The sequence below is a fragment of the Hypomesus transpacificus genome, chromosome 11, assembly GCF_021917145.1.
Source record: "Hypomesus transpacificus isolate Combined female chromosome 11, fHypTra1, whole genome shotgun sequence".
Classification (NCBI taxonomy): domain Eukaryota; kingdom Metazoa; phylum Chordata; class Actinopteri; order Osmeriformes; family Osmeridae; genus Hypomesus; species Hypomesus transpacificus.
In genome coordinates, this window is record NC_061070.1 from 10,693,549 (window position 1) to 10,703,936 (window position 10,388).

The 10,388-nt window shown below is 50.3% G+C and overlaps 1 protein-coding gene across 1 annotated transcript; it reads right to left on the bottom strand.

Moving 5' to 3' along the window:
• Positions 1–498: 498 nt before the first annotated feature.
• On the bottom strand, positions 499–2,954 carry si:dkey-174i8.1 (arylsulfatase I). The gene is made up of 3 exons (XM_047029399.1): positions 2,620–2,954; positions 1,973–2,305; positions 499–1,594 (listed from the first exon to the last, which is right to left on the bottom strand). Exons 1-3 carry the CDS (start codon positions 2,952–2,954, stop codon positions 499–501), a joined length of 1,764 nt encoding a protein of 587 aa, XP_046885355.1.
• Positions 2,955–10,388: the final 7,434 nt, after the last annotated feature.

A 10,388-nucleotide genomic window follows, 5' to 3' on the forward strand; every position in this document is an offset into this window, starting at 1 on the left:
TGCCCCAGTGTGTTTGACTGTGCTTTTCTGCTTAGGGTTTCATGGTATGTTAAGGCCATGCGGTGTTGTTCAGAGGTTTGGGATGTGAGTGGGGTGTTAGATGGGCAGGGAGCTACGTGAAGGGTTTGTTATATAGCCAAGTACAAATGACGAACTGACATTTGTCAGGAGAATATCCCTCTGGTTGTCAGTGTCATTCCAAGTGTGTCCTTCCGTTGACGGGCGAATGAGACATCGAATGTTCCTCTTCTGTCCTTCGTTTGCCCCCACCCATTGCTTTCGTGGTGTTTCCGTCTCTGTCATGCTCGCACAATCTGTCGGTTGCACAAAGTCACCTTCTTCTTTTGTATCCGGGGGACAGAGTGAGTCAGCTAACTTCGGTCTCAGGGAGATTTGTCAGCTCTGGGCCTCCGATGTGCCCTCTCTCTCTCTCTCTCTCTCTCTCTCCCTCTCTCTCTCTCCCTCTCTCGCTGTCTCTCTCTCTCGCTCTCTCTGTGGCTAGAAGAACAGCGATGACCTCTGTAGACGAGATCCCACCTTCTTGAAGAGGGCTTTCAGTTTACACACCTTGCACGGTCTCATCTTCCTCTTCCCCCTGCCTCCTGCCTCCTCCTCCCCGCTGTCCCCCTCCCCGGCGTGGCCCTCCACACCCAGCCAGGGAGTCCACACCCCCCCGTGGAGCTGGGGGTCCGCCATGGGGTCGTCCGGTGGGTTCCGCGGGGGCACAGCTGTCTGGTTGTACTCGGCCAAGCGCGTCAGCAGCATCTTGACGACCTCGGGCCGCGCCTCGGCCAGGTCCGACCTCTCGTAGGGGTCGGCGGTGACATTGAAGAGCCACACGGACTTCCCCCGCTGGTCGCGGCGCTTCTCCATGTCCTGCCACTGCTGCGGACCGCCGGGGAGGGTCTGGGGGGGCACCCAGTCCCCGTCGCCCACGTTGCCCGTCAGAAGCTTCCAGTGTCCCGCCCGGATGGCGGCGCGCACCGCCGTGTCCCAGATCCCGAAGCCGTTGAGCGCCAGGGCCCTGTGGTCGGGCTCGCCGGGCCGCCGGGAGACGGGGTCGATGTTGAAGAGGATCTCGGTGCGGGGACTGGGCACACCCTGGCTGATGGCCCCCCACACGTCATGTCCGTCCAGCCGGCCGGGCTCCCTCTCCGGTGCCCCGGCCAGGGCCAGCAGGGTGGGGTACCAGTCCGACACGTGGATCAGCTCCCGGCTCACCACCCCTCTCCTCTTCAGGAGGGGACTGTGAACGAAGCCCACCGCCCGGACACCCCCCTCCCAGTAGGTCCCCTTCCCCCCCCTCAGGGGCCAGTTGCAGCCCCCTGATAGCGGCTGTCCACCATTGTCAGAAGAGTAGATGACGACAGAGTTTCTGTACAGGCCCCTGGTTCTGAGTTCCTGGACCAGCTCCCCCACGCTCTGGTCCACAGCGCTCAGCATGGCGGCGTAGTGGCGGCGGGGGCGGTTGCCCAGGGATTGGTAGCGTTGGAGGTAGTGATGGGGTGCCTGCAAGGGGGTGTGGACTGCCTGGAGGGCCAGGTACAGGAAGAGGGGCTTCCGGGGATTGTGGGTCCGCAGGATGTGCTTCACCCTGATTTGAGGATATACATCGGGTTTATGTCATATCCTCACACAACTCAACTATGTTATGGAGACACTCCATTTGGATGTTATGAAGTATGTTATGAAAGCAAACATGATCCTATTATAATCAAAATCAACTCATTTTCTAAGTTGAAGTCTGCTATTTGGAACAACAATCACACAACACACTGCACAAAACTCCTTTTGAAGATTTAACTACGTAAGTAAGCTACCAGGTTCCTTAGAAGAGCAGAGCTAGACTACAACAGTTTACATCTACGATCATCATCATCAAGACTTATTTGAGTACATTGTGTGTATGCGTGACAATGTTGAGACATTGAGACACACCCCATCCTCCACCTCGGCAGTCCCCCAGGCTCACCTCTCCAGGTAGAGCAGAGTGGAGTAGTTGCCGCTCATCTCCCAGGCGGGTCTCTCCCCGTCATGCAGGTCGAAGCCGCAGGCCTCGGCCCCGTCGCAGCTCTGGAAGTTGAAGTGGTCTCCACTGCCAGTCAGGGAGCCCAGGAAGCTGTGGAAGCCCCGCCCGGTGGGCAGGCAGCCCGGCCGGCAGAAGCCCAGGTGCCACTTGCCCACCATGTGAGTGGCGTAGCCGGCCTGCGCTAGCCGCTCTGCCAGGGTGGGGGTGTCGACGGGCAGGCACAGGGGCTGGCGGGGCCGGATGATGGAGTGCTGGAGGCCGGTGTGAATCTGGTACCTGGGGAGGTGGGGGTGGGGTGGAGGGAGAAATGGATGCGATCTAATACAGCTGTGCTGTGTGGTATTTAACACATGGAGAGCAATGTGAATGTGGATGTCAGTCACTGATAACACATGACCATACCGTAGCACTGACTAAATGCAATACCTATATATCTATAAACATGGCACAAAAGCATAGATCGTCTTATAGACACTACTATGGTAGGCTGATAACTACACTCTACTGGGCTCTCATCATAACAAGATTACTCCCGGGAAGACACAGTGAATCCATATTGTGGAGAACAATAAGAGGATCCCAGTACTCACAGTCCTGTCATGAGTTGGCTCCGAGAGGGAGAACAGATAGGCTGGACATAGTAATTCTCCAGTTTCACCCCTTCACCAGCCAGCTGGTCTATAACCGGAGTGTGGATGTCCGATCCGTGGTACCCCACATCCCCGTAGCCCTGGTCGTCCACCATGATGAAGATGAGGTGGGGGGGCTGAGGTTGAGGAGGGGGCGAGGGACCCGGGGCCCCCCCCACAGAACCTCCGAAGGCTGAGCCAGAGGTGCGGTTGGGACTCTGAGCCGCACACAGGCAGAAGAGATGGCCCAGCGTCGCTACCCACAGCGTGGCCAGAGGCGACAGGAAGACCGGCATTGTCGCTTTGTGATCTGGAGGTCTTATCTCTCTCTTCGTCTGGGGCTAGTCCGATCCCAACTTCTTTTCATCCACAATCAGTGGAGATGGTGCAGGCAGGGTGCTAACTGCTGCATTTGGAGTCTGTTCAGTGAATCCACAGTTGCATGTGTCCACGTTGTCGTGCTGGTTGTAAACGGTCTTCTCTCTCGGTCTCAGTCGCATGTCCGTCTGCCGTTCTTTTCCCGTGCGGTCCACAGTCTCCACAGGTTGTATAAGACTGTCTGTGAAGAGGTGCCAGTCGATGTGGTTGGTTACAGCACGTCTGTCTGTGAGGCAAGTTTGGAAGGTGCCCCTCTCTGTGTGGCTGTGTATTGCTCCTGCCTGTGTGTGTGTGTGTGTGTGTGGCAGGTTGGAGGTGGAGAGGCTTCCCCTTCACAGTACGCTGCCACATTCTTCCACTCCAGACGCCAGAGGCTGGGGGGAACTTGACCACTGTAAAACACACACACACACGCGCACAGTTATCTAAAAACATCTGCACAATGTACCGTGTGCATGGGGGGAACACAATGTTGACACCTGTTGGTTAATAAGTGTATTACAACCCAAACTCCTAAGGTGGCCCATTGAAAGGGTTGGTCACAACAGCAATACGGCTGGTTTGAAATCGGAATGGTCTCCTGTTGGAAAAGAGAAATAAAATCAATGTAACCCTCTGCCCGGTCGGCTTTATTATAGATAATAAGCCTTGGAAACACAGTACGTCAATACAACTGTCTGAATCCTCCATACTCACACAATGGTGATATTGATTTTTTAATTTACCTTTCCACAACTACAGGAAAGCAGCAGTTTGACTGTCATTCACGTCTTCGCCCTGAAACCTGAAAACCAGGGCCGAGCTAAAATTGGGTGCCGAAAGTTTATGACTGATGGTTAAACACCGTGACATTTGTAAATCTAGAGATGCCTGACGTTACGTAAAAGGTGATTCTGAAGTCATTGAACATACAAATATTGTACATGGTAACAAACAAATAGACCTACTGTATACCCCCCCTCTCCCCACACACACACACATCAACCGCAACTCCTCCAACAACCACTCACACACACACGTATACCACGGTATAGTAACTAAAGTTTCCCACACAGACTACACAAAACTCCCTTCTGTGGCACATAAGGCTCACAGAAAAAAAATCAATACGACAACAGAAATAAAACAAGAATAGCCTACACAAAAAACAATTCCCCAAATGTCAAAAGATATCCCAATTTCAATTAAAGCTCCACAGCTCCTCAACAAACAAACTGTGAAACCGATACTGTTACGTCATGGTCCTGAATGGCAAGCGGCCCGAGTGGTCTGTTCCTGATTTCCTCCCCTCGACGGATGGCCTATCGACCCGCCGCTCAAGTTCGTCTCCACACAGCACCACTTTCCCATAAGGCCGAGAGGAAATCAATTGTAACAAAACAAGTCCATTTCCTACATTAGGGCAAATGTTTATTCCTGTGGGGATTTGCACGGCCCTCTTCGAGGGAGCACGAGCCAGGTGGAGATTGAGGGAGAGAAAGTCCAAGGGAGAGTAATAGGTGAAAGGAGAAGGGAGAGAGGGAGACAGATGGGGAAAGCAAGGGGAGGACGGAGTCGGAGAGACCCCGAGAGAAAGAGAGATAGACATGGGAGAGTGAGAGGGGAAGCACATACGAGAAGAATGACGGAGAGACAAAGAAAAATAGGCCTGGAAGAAGGCGGCCAACTGTAGGACTAGAGAGTCGGACGAGTGGAGAGGGGAAGGATGAGGAATGAAAAGTCCAAGACAAACAGCTGCAGACAAAACAGCCATGAAGAGAACAGTCGTGTTTGTTTCCACTCAGCATTTTGCCAGAGCATGAGTAAAGATGAGTCCTTGACAGAGAAACAGAAAGCCGGGTTCACCGTGAACACGAGGGCAACACAGAGAGGAGGCTAACAGGAAGTGACATCTGTCTTCTCGGGGAAAGAGAGTGGGTGTGTGAGGCAGACTATCTATTTCTGCTTCTCCTTGTCCGCCCACACTCAATAAACACACACACACATAGCTGAATATCCAAGGTTATTCAAATGAAATGCTTCCTCTGCACTGAATATTGTGACGATTAAACCTTGTGACACTGCAGCTCCAGCATTGCAATTTCAGATTCTTTATTTACAAACTGGGAATGTGGATTATAAGGCCACATCAATTGACATGATGGAACACCCCAGTCATTGAGACCTTCAGTAAGTGTCAGCATATTCGGATGAATAGGAGGCAAATCAAAGTGAAAAGTGTTCATGAACCGTAAAGAGCTCTCCCAGACAGAGGCCCCAGAAGCTATGGAGGGTAATAGCTTTTCACGAGGGAGGAGATAGAGTAACGAAGGGGTAGAACAAAGAAGAGAGAGGAAACCAAGTGAGGAAAGCTACGTTGTCACTGAGCGAGGAGCCCCGGCCACCCAAATGAACTGCAACCCAAATCCACGGCGTGGGTCCGAAAAATCACAGTCAGGTATTCCTCTTCATTTTCTGTCACGAGTCTGTTTGGTCTTCAGCGTATCATAGCACACTTGGGGTCTGAAGCATGGGCGTGGTATGAAGACAGACTGGCTCATGTTGCGTGCCTGGCGTGCAAACTATATGTGTTTGTTCTTTGTGACAGAGATACGAGCGACCTCCCAGACATGTTTTGGAAAGACCGAAGCTAAGAGTAGGGCGAGGTGTGATTTATTCATGAGAAAGACTAAGTGACTCACTCTGTCTTGAGGCTCTCGCAGAGAGAGAGAGAGAGAGAGAGAGAGGGGGGGGGGGGGAGTGAGGGGGAAAGAGAGAGAGGGATGGAGAGTGGAAAAGATTCCCGGATAAAAGTAGAGTTATCCTGGCATGGCTTGCATGATCCGCTTACTATAGGCCACAACAAATATGACACAGCAGACACAGAGCGATATTTCATAGGCGTAAGGAGGAAAACAAATTAATGGGTGGACACAGACATGAATACACACGTACCCTTACACAACCCCTTCTAAATAGAAACATTTCTTGATTTAGGACACTACAGTAATTGCCTCTGACTTAGAGATAGATACAGTACTCTGACTGTGCTTCCTACAGACTACAGATATGGTTTTGCCTTCCTCAGTCTGAAGGTAATACTGTACAGTCACTGTACCTCTCCAATGTCATGTTCCACACAGTAGAAACTCTATACTTTCCTCTCCATCTCCATTTGCAGAGGACAAGGAATCACAGTACAGGATAGAGCAAGGGCCCTGCTCTCTCTGTCACGACCACCCCGAGGACACGTCTGTCATAAACAACATCTGATCGGGAGCTACAAAACGAGAAGAAAACTTTGGGAACCAACCCTTTTCGGTGCCATGCTTCCTCCTCCGCCCTGATTGGTTGTGCCGTGACTGCATCTTCCCCATCAGGCCTCTTCCCTGAGGAAAGCAGGCGCTGGGTTTGACTCATCAATAATGAAGAGGATTACACAACGCTGGAGTCGCCTACAGGGCTGGAGTCAGCCCACAGTCTTGTAGGGCCGTAGCAACGGTTTCGGGATACAGCCCCACCCAGTGGTTGAGCACAGTAATGTCCACGAATCAGGAGCTTGCGAGACCAGTAATGCTCTTCCAAGGATCATATTGGTGTACAATGTTGCTAAAATGCCAATCTGAATTAATATGTTGGAAGAGGGAAATTAGGCTGGGCGCTTGAACAACATAAGTGAAGGATGCGTTTATCATGGTGGAGATTCCACAGGCCCATTAGAGAGTTATGAGATTGATCACTCTAATGACGGTCAACCCGCTGGCAGTGAGTGTGTATGTGTGTGTTTGAGTCTGTCTATCTGTCTGTGAGTGTGTCTATGTGGATGTCTGTGTGCGTGTCCACATGTTGGTGTGTGTGTGTGTGTTTCTCCGTGGTGGTAGTAGATAGGGGTCAGGGAAGGCCACGTGGCTCCGTGCCACATCCATGCCATGGAGCAGCTGCTGCAGGTAGGGCGGGGGTGGCAGAGCGGACCCCAGAGGGGCCGGGGCAACGGGCAGCAGGGGGTCACTCCCAGAAGGGGGGGGGTCAGGAGTTCAGACGGACAGACTGACAGACAGACAGCATCCTGGCACACTCAGACCGGCTTGAACATGCCACATGGGAGGAAGAGAGCGGGAGAGAGAGAGAGAGAGAGAGAGAGAGAGAGAGAGAGAGAGAGAGAGAGAGAGAGAGAGAGAGAGATACAGGCACAGAATCTGTTGGTCCGTCTCCTAGACCCTCTCTCGGGAAATGATGACAGACAGACTTCTAATCCGATGCAGATGATGGAGGGATATGAGAGATCAACTCTCTTGGGAGAGATTGATCTGATCTGCACACAATCCAATATGAGTATGACTCGATTACAGCACGCCACTTCATCTTCTGAGCCACACAAACACACATTTTTGGCTAACATTCCCCACGCTTTGGAACGGTACATTTCCGTACGGTCCTTCCTCCACGATTTCCCCCAGTGACACGCACTGTTCTTTTAACACTCGGCGTCGTCCGTGGCGTGTATTGATAAACACGTCTCATTTTCACCTCCTCGGGGGCCAGAGCCAGGAGGGCAAGGCTGGCAGTGTTTGGGTTGGGTTGGCAATGCCCATCCTGCTGATGAGGAGCTGGCACAGTGAGCTGCATCCGAGGGCCAGGAACTGGACATGCTGTCAAACGAAACTGTCTGTCACGCTCACTCTGGGTGCTGGGGCCGTGTGGAGAGTTTGTTGGCAAGCTGCTACTGCTGGGAGCCGAGAGAGAGAGAGAGAGAGAGAGAGAGAGAGAGAGAGAGAGAGAGAGAGAGAGAGAGAGAGAGAGAGAGAGAGAGAGAGAGAGAGAGAGAGAGACAGAGAGAGAGAGAGAGACTTGGCTGAAGGAGAGAGACAACCATGGATGGTGGAGCACACGCGAGAGAGACAGAAGGACAGGGGGTAAATGAAGGGAGATAAGGAGAAAGTAACAAAGTGAGATTACAGTAAAAGAGGGAGATAGAGTGAGCGAGAGAAGAGAGAGTTGGGAGAGTGAGGAAGGGGGGGGGATGAGAGAGGGAGAGAGAAGCTCTTAATCTCACCACAGTTGTCAGCCCCATGCCTCTCTCTCTGAATTTAGAGAGGAACTGTCTTTCTTCCCCCCTCTCCCTCCCTCTCTCCATCCAAACCCAAATCATACAGCAGACCCTCATCAGATCCTACAGTGGAAAACATGTAGAGGGGAGGAGGGAGAGACATAAAGCATTCAAGTCATTCTTTTGCATTTGTATCTCTGTGAGTTCTTTGAAACAGACAACTTTTTTCCTCTGCCAAGATATTGTACTGTACAGGCCTGCTGTCTTGTACAGAAACTGCACAGTTTCAGGGCCTGGCAACTTCAGCAGCATTGGCTATGTTTATAATGTGTTATTTTGTTCAGCTTGAGAACAGCAAACCTTCACTGCTGAGTTCTGGCACACTATTACCAAACACATCCCTTGAGTTTATTTAAACAGAATCCCCTGGAGCCTTGGAGATCTCAGGGTCACAGTGTTGGTGTCCATAGGCCTGTGTTTATCTCCTGAAGGTTTTGTAATTGAAGAGGTTCTTGGAGAGAAGAAGAACAGAGACAGTCAGCAGTGGTCCATATATCTTCCTGAAAGTGTGACAAACGTCTAAACTCTCTCTAGTCTTCCACTTCCATAAATATCAGACTGAGCCAGAAACTCGCTATTCCTGTTAACATGTCCTGGGGAACTCATGAAGTTATTATCTACCGCTTTTGTCGGTACTTTCATTTTGTCATGTCATTTATGTGCATAGCAATGCATAGCAACACAATTGCTTCATATGATATGGTGGATTTTACAGTTGTAAAATGGTTAACTTACTAAAGCGATTTGGGTAGCTGCACTTCCTGGACTCCCAATGAGTGTGCTTGAGCTGCTCTCTGGATATGGATACCTGTGGACTAAAAACACAAGAAGACTCCAAGGAACTCTCTTTGAAAACAACTACGATGGCTTGATTGGCATGGCATGGTCAAGTTTAACCTTGAGGATTTAACATGACCTTGACATGACACTGAAAGAACTTCAATTTTTTTCAACAAGAGTGCCTTGGAGTTTCTTGTATTTTTTGTTAATTTCTGGTTTGATTTTACTGTAATGTAGAGATTTGGCACATTAGCTTGCTACACCAACCCCAACCAGCAGAGGAGGCAGTTGGCATATTCAAATGTGATATCAGGCCTCAGTCACTGAGCAGAGTTATGGAGACAGCTGCATAACATGGCAGCCAAACAAACAGCTATGATTGGTAACATGGTAACACTAAGACAGTGATGTTGACTAAAACAGCTTTGGCATGTAGAGGTTACCAGCTACTGTGGGGGGGGGGGGGGGGGGGTCATTACATTTCCATCAATGAGACGTAAAGCTTTTGAATCATCACAAAGCTATACACAGTCAACTTTGTTGGTACATCTCCCACTGCAGTCGGTTGAATATGTGATACCAGAGGGCCAGAATGACAGGGAAGTGAGACCATTGAAGTGTATGTGACCAAGATCAAGCCAGACCAGGTTCTACAAGCACCCAGACATACATATAGGGTCTCTAGTGAACTGTTTCCTCATCTGTTCTTATCCTGGCCCAGCTGAACTGGGACAGGGAGCAATGAGTGTGAGCATGTGTATGTGTGTGTCTGTGTGTGTGAGAGAGAGAGAGACATAGAGAGACCAATAGAGAGAGAGAGAGACATAGAGAGACCGAGAGAGAGAGAGAGAGAGAGAGAGAGAGAGAGAGAGAGAGAGGTTCTCTGGCTGGGACCCCGGTAGCTAGCGTTCTGCGCTGGCTGGCTCTCAAGCTTCATACCTGGCAACCAGATCAGATGCTTGTGGTTGTATCAATATATGAAGGAAAATGATTGCGGGTACATCACAAATAGACTATAGTGTATATTACAAATTCTATACACATATTTTGGTGATACTGAAATTCTGTAGAAGGTTAAGTGGAATTGGAAAACTCACAGACTGTCCACAGTATCCACTGAACAACAAAGAACAACAGGCACATGTTCACAACATCCAAACACAGTCCTGACCCCCCTAATACAAATCTACATTAGTGTGTTCTGGGTCATTTACGACAGTTTATTGACTCTACCAACTAATTAGCTTAGCTCCTGTCTATCTATTGAGTTTGCTCAATCAGAGTTTGTTAAACTGGCCTGTTTTAGACTGGTGTTTTTAGCCTGGATGCTGACATTACCACTACCAGTGAAAACACCCCCTGTAATGACTTTTTATGGTGACTATGCCTCAGGACCACATAACAGAGGCCATGACCTAGTATGAATTGGCCATAGCCCTCTATCATGTCCCTGCCACCATTTTGGAACCCCAGGTATAAATCACTG